The following is a 17,014-nucleotide window of genomic DNA, read 5'->3' as shown; positions in this document are numbered from 1 at the left end:
TTTATCTCGTCTTATTTATTCCAGTATTTTTTAATCCACCTAGCTGTAGATTAAGATTAGTGAAGATTTACCAATGCTGATTAAACAAGAGATTCTGCAAAGGCTATGCTATGCAAGAATGTGCCATTTGCCAGCATTGGCAAACCCTAGTATATATGTATAAAACTAAGGACTGCATATGCCAGGATAAGACCCATATTTATTACAAAGAACTGCAAACACTTACATATATACTCATTTGGTGACTTTTTGTACCATGAGCTAACAAAAATAGGGGAAGGAAGAGAACAAAAACGAGGACACAAATTATTCTAATCACCCACAGTTACTTTAAACATACATGTAAGTGTATGCAACTTACGCTCATTAACAGTACAAGGTATAGAGAATGAGGCATGCAAGGATTATTTTTGGTTGCTTGGAATTTAACAATACTGTATAGTCTATACTGCAGTAAGGTAAATGTTTTTTTCCCGTTTTTTTCCAATTCATTCCTTGAATATTAGTAGTTACTTACAATACATTTTCCAGTACCATCTTGACACCTATTTGAATTTCCATTGCAGTTGCAGGGGACACAGCGTCCCGTAAGTAATCCTTTAGTCTCACGATAAAATCCAAGGCCACATTCCTAGAGAGTAAGCAGAGAGAAAGAAAAAATAGTGAGTGTTGGCAGAAAGAAAGTTGTACAGGTTATGGGAAGCGTATTTTGAAATTGTTTGCCATTTCCAAGGAGCAGTGGAGGTGTATATTTTGTTGCAAGCTCTCCTAAGCCCATATTGTTGTTTAAATTACAAGTATTTTAACACAGTGAATAGCAATGAATGGAGCTGAAGAAGTTTCATCTGAACAAGTGCTCTACACTTTGTGGTAGTGGGGATTCCATCATTTTGACTCTAACCTCTGAGCAAAACACACTTCCTGTGGCTATGTACAAAGGTGTAGAATATGACTTTTAAACCACAGAAAAAGATTTGAATATAGATTCACACTACAGTGTTCTCATAGAAGAACATACAGAAATTTCACATATTAGCTAGTGGTTATATGAAATCTTGATACTAATTTAACTATGGTGTATTCCTTGGAAATACTTCTAATGAGATATCTTTTACATTAATTCATCATGACTTCCACAATAAGTCTATCTAGAGCTATACAAAGCCATGCTTAGACAGAGCTAGGTGATATACCAAAACACACAGCGGTCAAATTTCTAAGTACAGGCTTGCCCCAGAAGCCTGGGAAACATGAGAAGAATGTTCAGCTATTGAGGGCACAGGAGCAGGAGCACAGACTGTCAGATCAAAGTTGAGTTTAAATAGGGAGCTGAACCAGAGGAACATTATGAATGAAGCAAGAGACACGGAGTTAGTTAGCCTAAACCAGGAAGGTAGTAACTAGTAAGTTAGAATCAGGTTCTTGCTTGGCATGGGCAGGGAAAGCACAAGGGTAGGGAAAGTACAAGGAATTTCTCCTGGGCATGGAGCCTTCCCGTATACAGATAATTCAAAAATTCATGCCCACCTTCACTGCTTAGCATCCTCCTGGCACACCAACCACACCAAAAATGACTGGACATAAGTCTATCCCTTCTATTCCCTAGCTCCTTTCCCCTAGTAACTAAGCTGGTGTGGTGCAAGGAAGATCAGAGGCTGTATGGAAGCGGGGAGAAAGCTGTGCTCCCCATGAAGCCAACACCTCCCAGGTTCCTGCCTCCAGCAACATACTTCTGCACTGTACCTACACCTCGCCTCTACCTCACGGTTAGGGGCTGGCCCCAGCAACATTCAGAAAACAAGTGATAGTTGAACTTGAAAGCCATAAATCTTTTCTCATAGCAATTGCACCACCAAGACTGATGGGACTAATCTGAAGAGCAAAGGGTTTGTGGGATGGTGTCTCAAATCATGTTCCAGTGGTTTGAGGTATAAGTATTTATGCAGGGCAGGATTAACCAGTGAATTTATCAACCATGTAACTACCAGAAAAAAAAAAAAAAAATTCACCTTTCCCAAAGCAGATCCCAAAAGGAGTACTGAGTTATTGGTTTTTAAACAACAGTTGCTAGTGGAGCCTTTGCCTTCTTTACATGTGGGATAAATTAAAAAAAAAAAAAAGTATGCAGAATAATAATATCATCAACAGGTTTTAATACTGATTTCAGTGTGAGCAAGAACTGAATTTAGAATAGGCACTTGAAATTTTTCAGATACATTATTAAAAGGGTGAGTGTGTTCCCTGAACAACAGGGAACCAATATACACAGCTTCTGAAGAAACCAGGGCCTGAAATACATTAAACAGAATGACTAAGTAAAATATAGGCTCTAATGCATATAAATTTTATTTACGGAAAGTTGCTTTTTGGAGAGCAAAATGAATTACTCATTTTAAAAAAATATCCAAAAGCACTTGGAAAAAATCTATGCAGCTTTTTGTTTTTCTATTTATGCTGTCTTTAAAACAACACATTTGGAGTACGTGGGCACTTTTTTTTCGAAGCAGCATTCATGATACTGAGAAATTTATTCCACACGAAGATAAAGCTCTACGCACTTTCAAGTGCTTAGGAGTTCAGGCTGACCGTTTTCAAGTAAACTACAATTTAAAAGCAACTTCTCGCACATGCTTTTGTTAGCAAAGTACTTTGAGATATAAGAAGATTAGCCTTATTACTTATATATTAAGTAACGTATAAGTTGTTATCAAATTAGTTCATCTGAAAACAAAGAGAAAGAACGAAGCAAGCGAGGAAGGGAAAATGAACAAATTACCTGTCTCAGGTAAAAATGCCTTTGAACTTGTTGCTGCTGACTCCCCTCCTGAAGGTGAGGATACGATAGCCTCTGTTGCATATCTTGTGCTAAACAATGCCCCAGGGCTACTAACGTGACAACCAGCCATCCTACATTCCTCGGCCTCTGCGCTTGGGCCATCGTTTTACTTTAGCTCCACTGCAAACATAGGCTGCTATCCTTTCGGTGCTCACCCGTTCTCTTATACTCTCCCTTCTTCTCCAGCTTCTGACTCAGATTAATGAGGCTCTGTGCCGTGATGGGCCCCACCTTTAAACTTTATACATGAGTCAAGTTGTACAGCACACATTACCGTTCCTGAGGTTAACAAGTAACCCCACAGTTCCTGTAGCTCAATATATACCTAAGTCAGGGTGTGGCAGGCATCACCTCCTCCCCAACTAAGGCAGCCAGACAGAGCTAGGTGATTAGAGCAGTAAATCACTGCCTGAGTAATGCTGCATAAACACACAGGGCTTATGAACTACCCAGGTGAGTGTCTTGATCACTTCCTTTGGCTATGTCTTTCCAGGAGGTTATATAAAAAACCACAGCAGCTTAGTTTATCACGGCAGTAAGCAATGGGGTGGCAGTAAGAATTTCAGTCAGTGCTCATCAATTTGTGTGTGGCCCAGAACATCAAATGTGTGGAAAAATAAGTTTCTAGAAAAATTTCCAAAATGGTATTCGACAGATGATGAACAACTGCCCTGAGCAGTGGATGCACACGAGACATAAGCCAGCCATAAATGTTTTGTTCAGTCTCTCTGCAGCTGCTCCAGTCTAGATATTATTCTTACATTCTCATTTCAGAAACATTTGCAAGGTTAATACAGCAATTGCTGCTTTATGGTAACCCTCAATTATTTTCTGAGAGAAAATTCCTCATATTTTGTGCACTCTGTACACCGCTTCTCTCTCCAGTACTTCATTCTACTGCCTTGGGTGATTACACATGGGAACAATCAAGCTCTAAGCTAAGCAAAGTGACAACCAAAAGAACTGCAGCTACAGGAACAGCATCAGAGACAGGATATACAACTGCGGCTAGGATTTCACCATTCTTCAGGTAACAGTATTACTTTGCAATGTTTACATTATCTTTCATAAAAATATCTCCAAATATTTTTGCAAATATGTTAATTTCAGCTTTCAAACATTTTCCTATAAAACCAGGAAAGTATCCAGAATTATCTAGGTTCAGGTTAATTCCCTTGGATCCTACTAAAATAAGGAACACCAGGAATCTTCTCCATTGTGTAGGGTCTCACAGACTTTGATCAAGTAAATTCTGACCTTCCCTCCATTAAAGTAAGTATCGACCAAGGTTATTCAGCCTCTCATAGGGCATCACAGAAGAATCCCTCATTATAGTGCCTTACACATGTAAAATGATGTTCACATCTCCACAAAAGCAATCACAAGTTGAATAACCCTGCAGTGCTTCTTAGACAGTGAAAGTATTTGACCCATTGAAAGTGCACATGTGTACAAGAAGCACGTTTAATTACTTTAATAACTAGCCTGTTCCTCTAACTAAACCAGTACATATAGCTGTAGGCAAGACAGAACATAATGGTACAGCATGGAGGCAAACGCTTCCTACCTGACATGAGTCACCAGCATACTCCGGAGGGCAGGAGCATGTCTCTACACTGTATGCAATGCTGCCGCTTCCTGCGCTGGTGGCTTCTTCCAGCCCAACCTCACCAAGGGTTAATCGCTGAGTCTCCGTGAAGTAAAGGCCTCTGATGTATAAGCCATCTAGTCTAGACAGGATTATCATCAGTTCTTCTCTGGATACAAGGTTATTGCTGCTGGCATGCCTGAAGTTTCCCTGCACATTAAGGGTACAAAATGAGCACAGCCGCGCAGCTTCTTAAAAAGAGTATCTGCAAAGAAGACAGGATGACAGAAAAAGGGAGAAAAACCTCCATGGAACAGACCTCTATCGTGCCAACTGGTGTGGGTGAAATAGAGGTCTGGAAAATAAATATAATGAATGTAGACAGAGGATAGGTGGGAAAAGGAATAATGAGCACAAAAAGGGAAGTACCCTGTACTTTGCAAGGTACATATGGCTTTGAGGTATCAAAAAGTGAAGAAGCATACAGGTGGTTCTTCAGTCATCCAAATTTCTTTGAGGGATCACCCACCGAACCATAAAAGGGTGGGGGAAAATGCTTTTATTTTTAAGAGTAAGCAAAGTCCTACAAATCTAATCTTTGAGGGCTGCCTTCACGTGCTGTCTTGCTACTAATAGACACAGCATTACTGAAAATGGAATCTGGCATGAAGAAACATTATCTTTGTTGCCTATACATGAGACGCAAATAACCCAGTTTGACCTTCTGATCACAGATTTAAGGTAGGAATAATACCTGCTAACTTCACCTGCCTAAATGTTGGACACCGGTTCTAAACTAGGTACCTAGACACCAAGGAAAACAGATAACAGTTCATTCCATCCCTATTAAGTACAGTCTGGGGCTGTGATGAATCATCTTCCATTGATGACTAGTTCAGTATTACTCCACTGGCCCCAGAGGGAGTGCTAAGGGCTAGATTGGACAAGATGCCTAACTTAAGGGTGCTAAAATTAGGTGCCATGAACATGAACCTAGGTTCAGTGTGGCAGTAGAGAGAAAAAAATGTTTATATTTAAAGGTCTACAGTATTTAAGTTTATATTTATTAACATTATCAAGTATTTGGCATTTCTGCACATACTACCTGCATATTTTTACATACCACTGGGAAGAAAAGGGAAGGCCACTCCATTATCATTTCTTACCTCAACTAGCTGTACACGGCCATAATATTGACGGTCTGGCAGTGGGTTGTTGGGATCCATATAAACAACTTTCATTTGCTGGCCCTATGTGAGAATGAGGATATAACATTGCCATTTCAGTACTTTTTATGGTAAAGCGTTCAGATGCAATAAAATTTGAAGCACGTTAATTCTGTTCTTTGGGGGATAAAAACTTAAGTAATACTAGGAAAACCATATGTCGTTTTGTCAGCAAAGTGGTATAGCAAGCACTGTGCTCTAGTGTCAGCAAGGTTTTCAGTGCTTTTGCCTATTAACAACCTTGCTTTCAAATAAACCACCAAGAGAATTAAATTAATGCTGACCAGTTCTCACAGGAACTAGTTATTACTTTTGAGTAAAAACGTTTTTGCATTTTCAAACACTCTTCTTTGCTGCCCCACCTTCATGTTAGAAAAGGTGCTGCCTCCCGATATCATCATTAGAGCTTGCCTTCAAAATTTGTGGCTGGCATGAGAAGGGGAATAAGACTAACTGAGGAACACTCTTTGACCTGACATCCTGGTGCACAAACAACTTCGGATACTACTGTAGCACTTCATGAGGCATATTTCCCAATGAGAATCCTATAATACTAAATTAATATTTCTGATGGTCTGAAGAAAAAAAGACCACCCTCTTGGGAGCTTCAACAAACTGTAAAAGACTCAAATTTTGGCCCAAAAGTGGTTAAATTAAAAAACTGTTAACCTAAAATGAATTTTTACTCCAGTCCCTTGAAGCCTTATAATTATGCTTAATTGTATGCTGAAGAAAATTCTCACAGAAAATGAGATAAATTACACAATGAACACAGGACATATTTTGCAGAGTCAAGGCCATACTTGTTGACAAGTGTACAAGGCATTAATTAATTTTTTTTCCACAGGTGTATTTTACAGAGAAAATTCTGTTTTATCTTTTTATTTGCTCTCAAGTCAGTTATGCTTAATAATATGTTACTTTGGCAACAGAGATAGCTGTATTGATGGCTTTGAGCAAAATGCACTAAAATCACTTTCATAGAAATGCAGCAAGTTGCTGTAAAAGTTAAGCACACTATAGGAACAAAATTTGCCATTGCTGTCAGGTAACAGAAAAAAAATCACGGTTTTGTTATTGCTTGAAAGAAAAAAAAGATATTTCAAAACTTACTGTTAGTTGTATATCAGGTCTCTTATCCAGAAGAACCATGCCCTCACTAGGTAAGCCAAAAGATTTCACTTGGTAACTAAGGAAGCCACCATATGAAGAAAGCTATAATAAAATGCACAAGACCAGAGATACTTTACTGCACCATTGCTTGATATTAATATAACTTTGTATTCAAGTTTACCCTGTCTTCCAGCACTGTAAATAGTATATTTACTCTTCGTTCGTTAGACCAAATATGAAAATATGTGTTGCATGGAAGAAATTACTTTTTATTTTGTTTACTTTGTGTATCTGACAACACTTTTTGAGCAGTACCCGTTACTGTTCTCTGCGTACCTGCATCGGGTTTGGGGTTTTTTTTCATACCTGGGATCACAGCATCTGTGTCATGGAAAAATTACATATTCACATAAATTTTGTTCTTCCCCAGACTCTGCAGAACAGATTTGGCTCATCAAGAGCAGGCGTCAGACTGACAATGACACTGGTAATGAACCCCATGAACAGCCATGGATAAAAAGGAAAAGTCAGACTAAGCATGTTTAAAGGTGGCTTTCATAGGCCAGCATTTTCTAAACTTATTACAAACACGAATCTTATTAGGAAATCTTTGCCCCACCTTCGGGAGGACAGGACTTCTACTGATAGCTGCTATCAGCTCTGTTGTAAACAGACCGTTGCTGTAGGTTGAGCTGCAACCACACTTGGCTCAACTACAGGTAACCACAGGCAGCCTCAGACCCAACAAATCACATACGCTGCTGTCCAGAACAAAGACTTAGGCCAGTATGTTTGAATCATCTGACAAACAGCTTCCCTGAGTTGTGTACGAGTGACTCAGTTCAAAACAAACTGGGAGGAAAGGAAGCTCCAAGTGCAGCCTAGACAGTTTTTGTTCGAAGAAGAGCCTAGAAGGAAGTTTTGTGGGTACTAGGGGAAATCAGGTGTTTTGCCACAGATATACAGTTTTGTTTTGCACCCCTTGCTGTTTGCCTTTATAGCTTATGCTTGGTTTTGACATGGGAAGAAGAACTGCTTTGTCAGGTTTTGGTGTTCTGCAGGTAAGCACCAGCCTTCAATCTACTCCTTTCCATATATCTTGATGAATTACAAACAAAAAGCAGACATCTCAGTACTAAATTTGTTACTTTGATCACAGGGCCGTAATTAATGCTGTTATCTTTAGCCAACTGCATTTTCAAAAGCATCATTTGGAACATCGGCTATATTTTGCCAACACAACCAAAACAGCCCTGTGTGAATATTTTTTTTTTCAAATATATGGGAAAATACTGGTGTTATAAACTACCCTCTGTATTCTATATGTACAGTATTTATTTTCTAACATTGAGTGGTCTGTTAAATAGAATGTTAAAATACAAAAGAGCAGAAAATGGGAACAAAGTGATGTGAATTTCTCAATGTTAGCTTCTGTGCTGCTATAGATTTTACATTTGATTGCCTTTTAACTTTGTAAACAAAAGATAGAGAGAGGAACGAAAATATACTCTGCTAAATATTAATGTTCCAGTGGAACTAGTTAAAAAGTTTAAGATAATGGAAAACATTATTTATACCCTCATCATACTGAAAAATGCCTGGAGTGATCTTGTCCACATTTTCCAAAAGAGGTGGTATCACTGGAAGTAGATCAAAACCTGATATTTTCAAAATACAGTTACATGAATAACTGGTAAATTTATGAGCTTGTAAAACTAGCAGCAAGATAGTATTTGGGGGGGAGGGGGGTGTCACTACTGCAGTATTGCCTGTGCTAAAATATACACAGTGTACAGTAAAAGCAGGTCCAAAAATAGAACTATTTTATTTACAGTGTTGTCCATGTAAATAAAAAGGGTTATTGCCTGCTTTATATTGTGTTATGGGAACAACAAAAGTCCTCTTGGTTTAATACTGTAGTAGATAATGTATGCTTTAACGTGAAGTTTCTTTGAAAAACAATTTGTAGACATTGAAACAAGAACCTCTATAACATCAAGAAAAAATAACCTAACTAAATGTGTTGGTCAACTGAAAGATACATACCTCTGAACATAGGAGAGCAGGTTGAAAAACACTGCTCTAATCTTTAAAATGAGGACTAAGAGGAACTTCAAAAATTGTACCATCTTTAATGCTGTGGTGTCTATCCCACTTGTTTTCACTTGTGCGACAGTAGGATTGCATCTGAAAAGCCTGTATGTCCTACAGGTGGCTAGCAACTATCAACACTGTCAGAGTTTCAAACAAGGAGAACCTGGGGCTCTGGGCCTGCAAGTCACCGCTAGCAAAGTCCCCCTCGTCAGTGTGATCCGCAGGCTGAAATGCTGATAGGTATTAACCGTCAGCAAAAGACTACTCCCATGCATGAGCAGAAAGAGCAGCAAACAGTTCAAAGAACACAAAGGTTAGAAAACCAGGCGTTGCTCTTTCCAAGCAATGTATCGAAAGCAAAAGGTTGGGGGTTTTGCATGCCACTGAGCACGTCATCACCTTTTATTCTTTTGGAAATCTGCCCAGGAGATAGTCTAGGGAGTCTAAAGGATACTCGGGCACATTGGCAAGCTCTACATGTGCTGGGTTTCAGAAAAGCAGCTTTTCAGAAAAGCTCCCTGAACCATAGCTCCTGACCGTGCTGTTCACATAAAGACCTCCCTGGCACCAAGATGATTAATTCTGTGTTATTGGTTATAATTTTAACACCATACTCAATAGTAAAATGTTGTGATTCCTGGCATGACAGGTAAGAGAGATAAGAATCTGATGAGGAAAGAAGAGAAACATATCTAAGAAAAACAGTGAGACACTTTTATCAACAATGCTGGCAAAAAAATGAATACGTTATTAAAACAGATGAGTTGTTAGGTGTCATTTACCTTCTCTCCCAGGTAAGACGGTGGTGCTTTCCAGTATAGACTGTGCACTGAAGCAGGCAATTCTTGAACATCAGCCACTACACTATTACTGACTGGATTGAAACTGACTGGAATGTCAATATATTCATCCACTGCCTCCAAGCGCCAGTTCCTCATGTCCACAAACTAATGAAAATACATAAAGGAAACAAAAGCTTGTCTCATCCGTTATTAAACTTTACCAGCACCAAGTAATGAGGAGAAATTGTTTACCCTCTATAATTCCCTTAGCATGAAATTCAACCCCTTCAGAGCCACCCTAAAGTCTTTGCACAATGGATGTTGCAAGGACCTCAAAAGAGAGCATAAGTGGGACAGATGTGCCAAAGCTACTTGGGATGTGGGCATTAGGTTTGTCACCTGCAGACTGAATTCTATCTTCAATCACATGAAGACACAACTCTTCTGGAGTTGACTAGGAATTGTCTACACAAACCCAAGGATATAGTTTGGAGGTGCTTTTTTAAGTCTGTTCCAAAACCAAACCAAGGACACTAATGTAAAATAAAGAGTGCAGACCTGTTGTGATAGGTTAACTGGGAGGGACGGGGCATGGCGGGATATTTTGGAGAGGCAGGCAATGTAGCCTAATACTCTGGCTCTTTAATGCACATTTTATGTTCATGGCTGTTGTTTCATGAAAGACCATACATCCTGTTATTTATCATTATGCTGGGGGAAAGAAAGCATAATGCATATGTACCAGAACAGTTCTGTGGTGGGTTGCCCTTGGCTGGGCAGAGCAATAAAACAAAAAGATAGACATGTTTTCAAAAACAGTCTTTGGTGAGGACAAGTAATCACCAGAGCAAATTTTCCTAAAGCAAATGGAAGCTTGCTACTGACTTCACTGAGGCCAGATTTTCACCCTTTGCTTGTAAACAGTGAAGTGCCACAATCCAGACTGCATCTAGTCTATGTCTAAGACTAAACTAAACTCCTCATCCGTCATTCTAGGACTCTGCTTCTCTCTTTTCTTTCTCTTGCATTGTTTCAGGCAGTTGCCTTTTTCAATCTTCAGCCATCTTATCATCCATTTATGCTACTAAAAATCTATCTTCTCCTTCTCTCACACTTGATGTTCTGTCTTTTTTACAGGGAGGGAAAAAAGACAATTTTTACAATCTCTGTAGAATCTGTCACACACTTCTTAGGTCTCAAAATCCATCTATGATATAGACATGTAAAATGACACATCTGCTTATCAAAGCATCTTGAAGGATACCATTGACTTTAATGATGAACTAGTGTCTGAAGATAAAGCAATAGAAGGCCAGCTCAACTTCAGTCCAACCAGTGATTTGTAAACAAACAGGTGAAAAGGGCCATTTCTGCTGAAAGGCACTTTCAGACTACACTTAAATCTTAACAAGGCTGCACTAAATCCGCAGTATTGCTTGCAGAATATTTCTCATTCTTAGAAACTAATAAAATGTATTTTTTATTTTGGAAGAAATCTGGCATTTCCTTAATGGAATAAATGTAGGTTCACGATACCAAAGAAAAAAACTGTTGGATACACCTTGGTTCTGCGATGAGTTGTGCTGCGACAGTTGCTGGTTGCCCCAAAACAAAAGCAAGAGGTGCATCCCCTGGGATTAGAAGGGTCCAGATAAAAGGATCCTGGTCGGCAAGTATCACATTCTGCACCTTCAACATTCTCCTGTTAAGGCATAGTTGAAAGAAATCTCAGCGCCTTCCTTTTGGTTTCGGTGAGGCCCCCAAAACCTCCTGCACATAAAACAAATCTTCTGAAAGAATATTTACTTAAATGTATGGAAACGTGAACGAAAACGTGTGATTATCTGGATACACATATTCCAAATGCAAATAAAAGTGACTTCTTGGAGACTATCTTAGTTACAAGCTGTCTTTCTAGTTTATAAAGTGAACCACTGAGTAATAAATATTAGTCAGAGACAGCTGGTAACTTCCTTGCCAAAACCCTCCTGCTGGCTTTTCCAAACCTACAATATAAAAGGTCACTTGTGAAAGTTCACATTTATCACATTTAATTATGCAGATCAGAACAAAAGAAGATTTCCTGGATATAATGATGTGGTGAAATGTCAACTGACATAATATGGCTAAAAAAAGCATGGGACCTGGTTAACATCCAAAAGCCAAGATACAGATGCATAAAGTAGATCTGTGCAGGGTACAGACTGCCTCAGTGAATCCACGGACAACTACTCTGAAGCTCTGTAACATCCTTCAAAGCCTAAGACCGCCTGAACAACTGACAAACATTGAACTCATTAAAAAATGGCATTTAACTGCTACCATGATAATCTGTGCACCTACTGCAAGGTGTGATGGTTTTGTACAGCTGCATTTAATTTTTACTGAAAACTTAATGATAAACTCACTTCATTCACCCCGTTAAATACAAAATAGTCACTGATGTGCAAACGATGCTTGTGAATGCAGAAGTAATTTGATTTATCTGACCTTGCAGAGACAAATTCCTGTCTGGGGATCGCAAACATCTGGTTCTGTTCCATCTCTGCTACAGTTACACGGCATGCAGTTTGGGAAACCGTAAGTACCAGGAGCACACTGATCACACCGCCGTCCTTTTATTCCTGGTTTGCATCTTTATCAGCAAACAAACACAGAGGAGGGAGTCAACAGGGGAGGCAGGAATGCAGCGAGGAAGGGAAAATTAAAACAAAAAGCAGGTAGATCTTTGAAGTGATTGCATGGCTATGACACAACTTTAGGATTTCCACCGAGAAACAGCAGCAGGTTAGTATTGTTCTCAGATTTGAATGGTGAGACGTTCTAAATGGTCATGGAACTGATCAGGAATGGATCTGATTTTGAAGGAGATAAATGCTCACAACAGAATTAGAGTTCTGCAGCTATTCAGTGCTTGCAGTGCAGAACTACTCTCTATACACCAAGGTGTGAAACATGGATGTTGCACACAGGCAGGCAGAGCTGGAAGAAGATTTATAGCTGGAGGATGTGTCTGGGCATTACTCAGGGCACTCACCTGCTAGCAAAAAGGTGGAGAATCCCAGGCATATGAATAATTACGGAGATTTTAATCTGCCACAAGGCTTGAGTTAGTTTACAACTGTTCACAAAGGATATAATCCACTTGTGCATAGTGAAGGCTGAATGCCGTGAATTTGTTTAGGTGAGGTACAGCAGATGCAAAAACCAACACCAGGCTATGAACAAGGCTTAGGATAAGAGAGAACATCTTTCCAGGGCAGCAGCTACTTCATCCTACCTTTACAACAAACTTGCACAGTCCAATAAAACTAGTGAAAATGTAGGTCTGATGATCCCTCTTCCTCCTGTCTGTGCTGGTAAAATGTCTGTACCTGCCCAAAGCAGGTTTCAAGAGAGTAAGGATCCATTGATAAAGAGTGTCTGCCACCGCCACCGCCACCGCCACCATCCACATCTCTACATTTCAGTTGTAATAGGATAATTTTTAAAAGTCTCAGCAAGTTGGTGGAGTCTCTTTTGGCTCTCAGCACCAAATTCATATGTGCATTAACACTATGAATTTAGTGGAAATAAACAGTTACAGTAAGTGGACAAGGTAGACTGCACTTCATGTTAATATATGAAAGCAATTACTCAATTCACGAAACAATGGGCAAGGTTCTCAGAGTCTCTCTGAATGCATTAACCCAATGCACAAATAACTGGAGCTGGATGGAGACTTTGAACCTCATGTAATCCACAGAAGGAAAAGTATTAATCAGAATGTAGTAGTGAGCTATATACTTGAGCAATCACTCCAAAAGTATTTGCTAAATGTCAAATTTTGCTGTCATTTTTTTGATATTTCCAATTAGGCTGCACATGAAAAATATCACCATTATAATCAGGCAATACAGCTTTTCACTGAAATGAAAAAATGTGACTATTTCTGCGAAAATTATCGTCAATTTTAGTCAAGTAGAAATGTGCTAAGCCCTTTTTATTTTTGCATAGTATTTATTTTGATTTTATTTTGTATTGTATGGGGAAAATGAAAGCAGAGACTAATCAGATTGAGAGTGCATCAGGAGATACGCAATATGCTACATTTTAACCCTGAACATCAGCTTCTAAATATGAAAACAGACTCCTGTTTTGCTCTTGGGATAAGACAATTATTCACTTCATATGGAAAGGAAAGACTTAGGAAAAGAATTTAAATTCAGGAAATAATATGAGCATTCTCTGAAAATTAGTGCTCTCTATTATATTTACAGGCTTAATGGCAGAGCAGGAAGGACAAATTTCTCTTTGTTAGGACCCTAAAGTAGCCAAACCAATCAAAGTGAATTAATCCTGGCCTTACACAACCTACTGGCTATCAAGTATTTGTACTTGCTATTTAAGGACTCGATCTCCCCAAGGATATAATAGAAATGTTCAACTATACTGATATGACAGCATCTGAATTTAAGATCATTCTCTATGGTTGTGGCTGTATGCTATACCTATTTTAGAGGATGTAAGTAAGAGAAAACTGAAGAATTTATTCTCGTCTCAGCATGCTGACTTACAGAAAAATAAGCATATGTCATACAGAAGGCATAATTTTAAGGGCAATTATCACCTATGGCTCCAACTGAACCATATTTTCCATACATACAACACCTATCATCAAAGTTTCTCAAAATTCATTGCAAACATTCAAGCTTTACAGTACTTAAAAACATCATTAGACTTAAATCCAGACATCAGCCTGTAGAAGGTCAACTGCAAAGTTTTAAGAATTTGGGAAATAATGTACACCATTACAAATGATGTACGTGCCCAGAAGTCAGGAGCTCTGACCTGCAGTCTGCTACTAACTGCCATTGGATAAGTCATATGAGCTGGACAGAGATTTGGTGACTTACCATGAGTGACATGGCAAGCCACTGGCAAACAGAATGCAAGTCCAGGAATCTCAAATCCCACCATTAGCTACCTGCGCAAAAAACAAGTTTCCACACTGCAGGTGTCCCTGAAACAGCTGAGTCACCACTAGTGCCAAGCACTGTTTAAACCCTTATTCACCATCATCAAAGTTTCCCACATCTCCTCCAAACACCTGAAAAGAATGGTGAAGCAAACCACTTGTGCACTGTTTATAATGCACCTAACCCAAACTTACTTGCATTGCCCATTGGTTTTTTCACATTCTGGGCTTGCCACATTAACGACTCCTCTTTCTGAACAGTTGCAGCTCTCACAGCCAGCAAGAGGGTGATAGCTGAAGTAATGCTTCTGGCACACTTCACATTTTGGTTTCACAGTTCGTGGAGGGCAAATGCATTTACCAGTCATGTCGTCACAAAGACGCTGCCCACAGTTGCATACTAGGTCGAAGAAAATGTTCCACAAATCAATCACATCTCAACTTACAATGATCAACTCCTATTGAGCTTGCATACAAAACAAACACGCACAACCTTTATGTATGAAGGACATGATTCTTTTCTCTCTTTCACTAATTTTAAGCTCAGGGTCATGGAAACCAACTATGTGACTGTAATAGTAGTTTCAAAGCGTAGCTTTAGTGCCTGGCTCTTTTCCACAAATTGGTTGCTTAACTTCACTACAGGCATTATTAATCACTTCCCCAAACTGCCAAGGATTAAGTGACAAAGTTTTGGTGTTAAGGGCACCACTTATATGAAGCAACATTTATAAACATCGAACATAATACCTGGGAAGGCAGCCGAGGACTGTTGGTATAATCTATAAATCTGTTGATGTAATTAAGAAGAACATCAGAATATGAGGAATTAAGAATGTTATGTCTCTGATTATCTATGGAAAATCTTGAAGGTGTAAACTGGGATAAAACAATAATAACTTGGAAATGATTTAGCAGTCAGCACAGAAAAATCCATTTGACTGAAAGAGTGGCAATATGAATTTTAACCAGTTTAACTGTAGGCCTAATATGCCTGATCAGACAACACATGCAAAGGCACGCTTCATTGTGAACTACATGTGCTTTAAAGGAATGGGGTTACTTCTGCCTTAAACTGAAAGTTATGCTATGCTAAATCTGAGGTGGGTCAACTAGCTTCTCATAGGATCATGCCCTATAAAGAAAAGTGAGGCTGCGGTACCTATGCAGTAATTAATGAGAATTAAATAAAAGGTCGGGCCAGGTGCTGAACAAGTCCAAGCATATACTTACACTTGCAGAATGGGAATCCATAGTAGCCACTTCGGCATCGGCTGCACTGACGACCGATGACATTAGGTCTGCAAATACACTGTCCTCCCAGGGGGCTGCAAGTAGGGCTTGTGGCACCTGCGCTATGGCAATTACATGGCAGGGCTCCGTTGTTGTAGAAAGCCACTAGTGACCTTACAGAGTCCTTACAGAAGGCTGATGATCCTTCTGGGCTATTTAAATTGAAATATAAATCATGTAAGTACTGGCACTTGGGAATTGTTATTAGCGTGCTTTGCAGCGGTTCAGTAAATTAGGGTCCTGTCTTTCAAACAGTTCTTTGACATAAGGATGGCATCAGTACACATGCAAGGATGTACTTTAATTAAGTTAGTGGTGAATGGCTTTGAACAGGCAGGTAAGAGATTTTTTTCAAAGAAAGTGCGTATATTAGTTATATCAGTTCAGACATGCCAAGCAAAATACCAAATACCAAAGATGGAAATACCAAAGACAGAAAGATGACACAGATTTTCCTCTTTTGTATGGTGAGCAATAAAGCTCTACCTTTACAATTCATTTACAATAGAAAGTCATGGAAAAATGACTCACGGAAATTTAATGGGCCAGCATAAGCCATTAAAAGCATTGTAATGTAGCATAATGATGGGGACTTTATACATATGTCTTTAATACAGAGTAAAAGTAATATTAATTCCCAGCTTCTTGTCGACATTCAGTTTTTTAGAAAGTGATGCTTACTCAATATAAAAACTGTTTCGTCCACATTGGCTGATAAAATCAAATGACTTGTCCACTGTCTTTTTGTCAAGAATTTTGTAACTGTAGGTGTCTGCTGGAACAACTAAGACATTTTCCTTGAAACAACAAGAAAGCTAAATTGTACATTTCAGAGAAAAGCAAAAGACACAAGCCAAGGTATTTATATATTTAAACGTTGCTTCATTATGTGTTCTGGATTTTCTCAAAATCTGTAACATTTTAACTGAAAGAAAATAGGAAAATATACTTATCTTCCCCCCAGAGTTTTGATGCTATAAGCAGTGTATAGTATCTTAAAAATTTAAAATAAAACAGAAGCAGTGCACAAGATCCTAAAAATGTGAAACACAACATTAAAGGATAAATTCTTTCTTTTTGGCTTTCATCTTTGCATCTATCTCTAAATGAATGGTGAAACTGAGG

General features: G+C 38.9%; 1 protein-coding gene across 1 annotated transcript in view; it reads right to left on the bottom strand.

Moving 5' to 3' along the window:
• LAMA3 (laminin subunit alpha 3) overlaps positions 1-17,014 on the bottom strand; it is a 121,207-nt gene that overhangs the window by 38,526 nt on the left and 65,667 nt on the right. Inside the window, exons 33-42 of the mRNA XM_069779178.1 lie at positions 16,571-16,686; positions 15,830-16,041; positions 14,792-14,996; positions 12,130-12,274; positions 11,201-11,341; positions 9,640-9,804; positions 6,764-6,865; positions 5,591-5,674; positions 4,404-4,634; positions 518-631 (exon numbers count right to left, since the gene is read on the bottom strand). Of these exons, the coding sequence (XP_069635279.1) occupies positions 518-631; positions 4,404-4,634; positions 5,591-5,674; positions 6,764-6,865; positions 9,640-9,804; positions 11,201-11,341; positions 12,130-12,274; positions 14,792-14,996; positions 15,830-16,041; positions 16,571-16,686 (1,515 nt within the window). The remainder of the gene's footprint in view (positions 1-517; positions 632-4,403; positions 4,635-5,590; positions 5,675-6,763; positions 6,866-9,639; positions 9,805-11,200; positions 11,342-12,129; positions 12,275-14,791; positions 14,997-15,829; positions 16,042-16,570; positions 16,687-17,014) is intronic.

The sequence above is a fragment of the Haliaeetus albicilla genome, chromosome 3 (assembly GCF_947461875.1).
Source record: "Haliaeetus albicilla chromosome 3, bHalAlb1.1, whole genome shotgun sequence".
Lineage (NCBI taxonomy): Eukaryota > Metazoa > Chordata > Aves > Accipitriformes > Accipitridae > Haliaeetus > Haliaeetus albicilla.
Note: the sequence above shows the minus strand (reverse complement) of the source record. Positions and strands in the feature narration are given on the sequence as shown.